The following is a 6,848-nucleotide window of genomic DNA, read 5'->3' as shown; positions in this document are numbered from 1 at the left end:
TTTATCTTTATACTGACTCATGGATGGTGGCAAATGCCCTGTGGGGGTGGCTGCAGCAATGGAAGCAGAAAAACTGGCAGCGCAGAGGTAAACCCATCTGGGCTGCTGCGTTGTGGCAAGATATTGCTGCCCGGGGAGAGAACCTGACTGTAAAAGTACGTCACATAGATGCTCACGTACCCAAGAGTCGGGCCACTGAAGAACATCAAAACAACCAGCAGGTGGACCAGGCTGCTAAGGTTGAAGTGGCTCAGGTGGATCTGGACTGGCAACGTAAGGGTGAATTATTTATAGCCCGGTGGGACCAGGCCGTCAAGGAAGAAATGCAACGTATAGATGGGCTCGTGATCAAGGGATGGACTTAAGTTAGGGGTTTTTGGGGAGTTTCCTTTCCTCTGAGTGGAGGCAATCGATTCACAATGTAATAACAGGCAATGGAAGCTTCTGAATGATGCCAAACAGGTCTATGCCTAGTAAAAACCTGGGACAACAAATATGTTCATAGTGTGGATGAGCGACCTAGTTCTTTAAATGCATTTTCTGTAATTGGAAGATGAAGTAGAATTACACGCTTAAATGGAGAATGGATCATAAATCACTGACTGTGAGATAGTCTTACAATGTAGTTTTTACAAATTACCGTATTTTTAATGCACTCTCCCAAATTCCTTTGTTACAGCCACAGTTTATATTGTCAAACAGTAAGACCTGTGACACCAACAGATGTTACTTAGATGAAATGTTTAGGTATGCAGATGAATGTACGTATCTTGTGACACAAAATTCTATATTTGCAATCATATTGAATTCATGTAGTAGTATATAATCTCTGTAAATACAATCTGCATATTGTACAACAACTTAGATCTTTAAATTGATACACTGTTGGAGTTTGCAGCAGTCATCCTGTCTTGCTTGTTTCCCATCTCCAGCTCTAATTAGTACCAGACCAACAGATACTTAGGCAGCTTACGAGAAAGGACCCCCTGTATTAGGATTCTGGAAATATTCTGAAAGTTAAATCTTCAGGTTTTATTACTCTGGTTTGTAAAAAATCTAATCCTAATATTGTGGCTGTATTTGTGCCTTATATTGTCACTACATGGTCATCATTTAACAAGCACCATGTAAAATGCTTTGAAATAATCAGATTCTGTTTTTCTTTTCTGAAAAAAAATTATTTAGGGCAGAGAAATCTTTTCTATCCCTGTCAGCTTTTAGTTACCAGACTGGATTTGAAAAATATAGAAAGGTAGCTTATTGGTCTGTTATGTTAGATGAGTAACTTTGTCTAGGCGTATGCTTTCTCACAACGCATTAATTCAGTTTTACACCTTTATATATGTTAAGCTTAGAAGTGTCTGCTGGAAATAAGAAAAGCCACACATGAATACCTGACTTCATGAATAATATCTGGGATGTCTGACTTGTTGACAGCCTCATGAGATGAATTTTGAGCTGTCATATACAACAGTAGAGATGTTTCCAGCTGATAGCACAGAAAGGAAGATAGGACTTCTCAAGCACTTAACGTTATTTCCAAATGAACTGCTGCTTACAATCCTCGTATCATTGCACTCTACATGACTAAGTAAACTGAATCTGCTGATCATTTTGGGTTTTTTGTCACCTGTTCATTAAAAATTGCTTCTGGTATGTTTCTGACAAAAAGTCAATACCATTATTCACTCATCTTGCGGGGGTAAAAGTGGAATGCAGAAGCCCTGCTGTGAAGGTGGTCCTTGGTATATTAACTACCTTTCTGCTTTCCTGTATGAAAAGCACTGGTGCTTGAAATGCCTGTGGGGTACATCACTGGACACTGGTATTTTGTTCACTGCTTATTTCTCTTCATATGCAAGGAAGTCGATGACCTTAGAGGTCTTTTCCAACCTTAATGATTCTATGATTCTAAGTCAGTGGATGCTTGAATATAGAGTGATGTAGAGTTGCCTGTGACTTTAGATGCAAGTTTTGAGTGTCACTTTTTTTTATCTGCCTCTAAATTTGAAGCGTGTCTGAAGATTTCAGTTGTTTTGGGTAAGAAAAGGATATTGGCTGTTTTTTCCAGACTGAGTATTAGCCTTATTTCTTCTGTGGTACCAAAAACTTACATTTAAGAATCTATAGCAAGTCCTTTTCGTAACTTCATGTGTAGCTTTTAGGTGTTTTGTTTACAAAAATAGGTAGATATTTATGGCGGTTTATACAAAGTAGGTTGAGATTTTGAGACTTGGGAAGTGAGATCAATACGTAATGCAGATGTGGAGAGATTACAATAGAGGATCTAGTCTCAATTCTGTTTTGCTTCTGGTTATGTTTAGAGAGCTCAGAGTGGTGTTGTGCTATGCTAAGCAAAAGGATCTTAAAATTTACAAAGTGAACAGTAAAATACTGGAACTGTTCTGAATAGGTTTAACTTAACGTCTGCTGTTTGAATAGGTACCAGACATGGCGGGCTACCCTCACATCCGTTACATTTCATCGGGATTGGATGGAACATCATTCAGAGGCCCTTTCAGGGGCAATTTTGAGGTTTGTAATAGAATAAAACTAGATATATGTCAAAATGTGTCACGAGGGAATATGGGGAGGGAGTATGGTAGAGCTAGTTCTATATATAGTTGTAAAAGAATCATAAAGAAAATACCCTTTATTTATAGAATGACCTCACCATCGTGAACTGGGATAAATGCATATTGAAAAGTCAGTCAATAAAAGATGCCCTGGTCAATGTAGGCTTAGGTGGTTATTAACTGACAGTACCTCTTGCTCTGTCCACCACCCCAGTTAGTAGGATGTAGCATTCACATGGTATGTTGGTAAAAGGTAGTGGTGTCTCTGAATAACTGTGCCAGGATCCTCCTAGTGAGGGTGAAACTTGGCAACTTTAACGGTGCTGTCCTGTTTGTTATGTAGTGCAGGAATTGAAACTGAGGGAAGAAAAAAAATACAGGAGAGAAAAAAAAAAAGGTATCAGATGCAGAGAGTTAATGACCTAGTCCACCGAAAACATCTTCAGTGACATCTCATGCTTCTAATAAACTCATTGCTGGAGAAAAATAAATCAGTCATTGTATTTCAAGCTTAAGCAACGTTTTTGTCTTCTAAGCCTTAATGAGCAATATTTACATAGCGCATTTTCGTTGCATTTTCCTCATTGGACACGCAAGTATGTGTGTACATACTGATAACCATTCCTAGCTGATAAACGATTTCTAATGTTTTTAGTGGTAAAATAGTGTTTCCTTATAACTTAAAATACCAGGCAGTGTTGTATGGGTTTTTCTACAGAAACCCATCACTTTTCCCACACAACATACCCTTTTTTACTTTGCCTGTATTTGAATAAGTTGGGAAATGAGAGTTTGTCATTCTGCAAATGGGTTAGAATAAAATTAATATTTACTCAAGGTAGTTGAAATAACAGTTCTTACACTGTTTATTCCTTGATAATTTTTTAGGAGCTGATTCACTTGGAGGAACGATTAGGCAATGTTAATCGTGGAGCAACACAGGGAACTATAGAAAGATGCACATATCCACATAAATACAAAAAGGTGAGGATTTCTCAAATTTTGGCCTGTCTGTAATATTTCTTTGAAAATGTAATAACGTTTATGTTTAGCTTAAATCTGCAGAAATGTCAGCTTCAAAGAGTGCATGTTTTCTGTAGCTTGCAATTTCGAGGATTGTAAGCAAAACTTACAATGCCACTTCTTTCACAAAGAAAATTAAAAATTTGGTCCTTAGATAAAGAGCTACTCTAATGTGATGTGATAAACAAAAGTGGTTTGATATGATTTAGTAACTTGTCCAGCAGTTATGAATAGCCTTGTGAGCAATGAAATAACTATTGGTAATAGCTAAATTGTCAACAGACTTCAGTGATAACTCATCAAATAAAGTAAGACTTTATTTTTGCAATAAGTTGTTCATGATGCTTACCTGCTTGGTGTGTATCATTTTAACCTTTACTCTGACCATATTAGGAAGTTGGAGTTTATTATACCATAATATAGAATCCCTTCCACATTTACATAGTGTTCTTTCACACTTGATGAATAGTGACTTAAGATACTAGGTTTGAAAGGAATTTTTTTTTTGGCTCTTCATGAATGAAATGAAGATATTTATACATAGACAATGAGTAAAAGGACTGGTTGCAACAATATGAAAGTAATATATTCACAGTCCAGTAGACTTTTGTAATTAACAATAGTTAAATAAATATGAAATGTCCTGTGATTTTGCTCCAAGTGCTAGTTCTTGATTCATTTTGGTTCAGATACATTTCAATAAATATTATGAAATGTTTTCAAAGAAGTATGTGTTGAATATGTATTAAAAACAGATTTTACTCAGTTTGTCAATAATGTCGTCTCTACTAATAAGGTAACAACTGATTGGTTCTCACAGAGGAAACTGCACTGCAAACAAGATGGGGAGGAAGGAACAGAAGAAGACACAGAGGAAAAGTGTACGATCTGTTTGTCTATATTGGAGGAAGGTGAAGATGTCAGGTAAATAGTACCACTGAATATCAGAACATAATGTTAATGTTCTGGCTTTGAGACTATACTTTAATATGGTACACTATTTGCAATAGTCCCTAGGTTAACAGTTACAGTAAAAGACTATCTGTCATTGAACCAATAAATAAAACAAGTTGCAATTGAAAACTCACATTGTTCAGTCTGTATTGTCTTTGGGTAGAATGTAGGTTATTTTCTTATGGTCTTCGTAAGTTGACTCTCTGTCTTATAACATGAGCCCAAGCTGATACCCTGAATTAATCAGGACTGTCAATTTTAGTTTTTCTGGAGTAATGCTACTTAAGCTACAACAGGTTTAAATCACCGTAATACAGCAGAAACTAGCTGATGCTTGAATTCATTGCCCATATGCATTTCTTCTTAGAACTAGATAAAATGCAGGTTCAACTGGAGAGGCTGGTGAAACTTGTGGAAAAACATGCACATGGAAAAAGAACAGATGCCTCAACAGCAAAACCCACATTACTGTTTTTCCAATGGGTATGTTGATATGGAAATACTTTATTAACACTAATGTTTTTCTGTTCTGATGACAGGCGCCTTCCATGTATGCACCTTTTCCACCAAGTATGTGTAGATCAGTGGTTGATTACCAACAAGAAGTGCCCCATTTGCAGAGTGGACATTGAGGCTCAACTGCCTAGTGAAAGTTGACACCGCTTTCCAGAACTCTTGTCCTCCCTCTCACTCCCTCTCATCCTTCCTGGTACTGCAGTCAACCAAAGATGGCATGACTTACCTGCGCAGATTTGGAAGCATTGAACCTAGAGTGCTGGCTCTGCTATATGGTACAACTAATGCTAGACCTACAGTTTATGTAGAAGACAATTGAGTTTCAGTGTATTTATAAAACTTTTTTTTAGGTTTTACATTTTTTCTTTTAATTCATTACTGTATTTTTGCATGGTTCCTTGTATTGCATTTGTTTGCACATATTATGGGCTTTGTGACCCCAAACTTGCAGGCAAGATTAGCTGCTTTAGTAAGTAGAATTGTGTGGTCTCTTTTTTTTGGTTTGTTTTACATAGTATCGAGCTTTGAAAGTATGATTTCACTCATTACTAACCTCGGATTCCTTAATTTAATCGATCATATATTTTAGTTTAAATGTATAAAGATCATCTAGAAAAGGATAATATTATGTATTGAGACATTCCTTAATTAGGAAAAAATGGCTGCTGTATATTTACAATATCAGTTCTGAGTCAAATAACATCCTTAATACTGGTAACAGAATATGAACTATATTCAGTTTGACTGATACATATAGCATACTCATCACCAGAGTTTTTGTCTGATCACATTTTTGTGTTTGTTTTTAAAATTTCAGCACAATGCAGATATATTTGAATGTCAATATTAAACATTTAGACTGCTGTTCAGATTGTATTTATCATTTTCTTCGTATGTCTAGAAATTTGAATCCCTAACTTAAATATTTGCTGCTGTGAAACAGCTCTAGTGAACACTAAATGTTGATTTCAGTTAGCTGGATTGTAGATACTTGCAGATTGAAAGAATTATTAGGTAAATGGAAAAAGAGCTTAGAATTTGTTTGGTCTTCTGCTAACTTAAGTTGAAGTATCTGCGCACATTGAGGGGTTTTTTTGGTTTGGGGGGGATTTTGGGGGGGTTTGTTTGTTTGGTTTTGTTTGTTTTTTTTTTTTAATATAAAACCATTCAATAAGGACTTAGAACTGCAGGGTTTTTGGTTTTTTTGGTGGGTGGTGTTTTTTTTTTTTTTTTTGACCGATATACATGCATTCATAGAACTTCTAAGGATTCCAGGCTTGTCTTGGGATTTTTATTAGTTTTAAAGTTAATAAAGTTAGCTAAATCCACTTGTCTCTCGTTTTATTTTTCATTAGTAAATTGAAAGCCTGTAAATTCCTGTAGAAACTGAGACACAAATTATGTGATTACCTAGTTTTTGCCTTGATCATAGATTCCCTCTTTATAAATTACCAACAGTCCATCACTGATTGAAATATTTTCTATAGTTAAGATTTGCTGCATAATATAGTATATAGAATTAAGTTATAATGTACTAACATTTCGCCTTTGGAGGAGGTTTTAATCCACATCAGGATTCAAGTTGCTAATCAACATTCGTTCACATATAATAGATTACAGTTTATTTAAATGTGCTCAACATTGCAAAATGCAAATGTGCAAAAACATTGAGACAGTATTACTGTCACTTTGGAAAAGATGTTCCTCGGGGATCATATATGAACATGTCAATAAGCTTGCATTAAGCCACCTGCTTTGTAAGTGGATTGAATAATAAAT

General features: G+C 35.8%; 1 protein-coding gene across 1 annotated transcript in view; it reads left to right on the top strand.

Annotated features, from left to right (window-relative positions):
• Window positions 1-6,161, top strand: part of RNF111 (ring finger protein 111) — a 46,288-nt gene extending 40,127 nt beyond the window's left edge. Inside the window, exons 10-13 of the mRNA XM_009576950.1 lie at window positions 2,443-2,535; window positions 3,465-3,560; window positions 4,396-4,523; window positions 5,093-6,161. Of these exons, the coding sequence (XP_009575245.1) occupies window positions 2,443-2,535; window positions 3,465-3,560; window positions 4,396-4,523; window positions 5,093-5,210 (435 nt within the window). The 3' untranslated portion in view covers window positions 5,211-6,161. The remainder of the gene's footprint in view (window positions 1-2,442; window positions 2,536-3,464; window positions 3,561-4,395; window positions 4,524-5,092) is intronic.
• The last annotated feature ends 687 nt before the right edge of the window (window positions 6,162-6,848 follow it).

Source organism: Fulmarus glacialis, unplaced genomic scaffold, assembly GCF_000690835.1.
Source record: "Fulmarus glacialis isolate BGI_N327 unplaced genomic scaffold, ASM69083v1 scaffold3704, whole genome shotgun sequence".
NCBI lineage: Eukaryota > Metazoa > Chordata > Aves > Procellariiformes > Procellariidae > Fulmarus > Fulmarus glacialis.
This window is presented reverse-complemented; position numbering and strand designations above follow the sequence as displayed.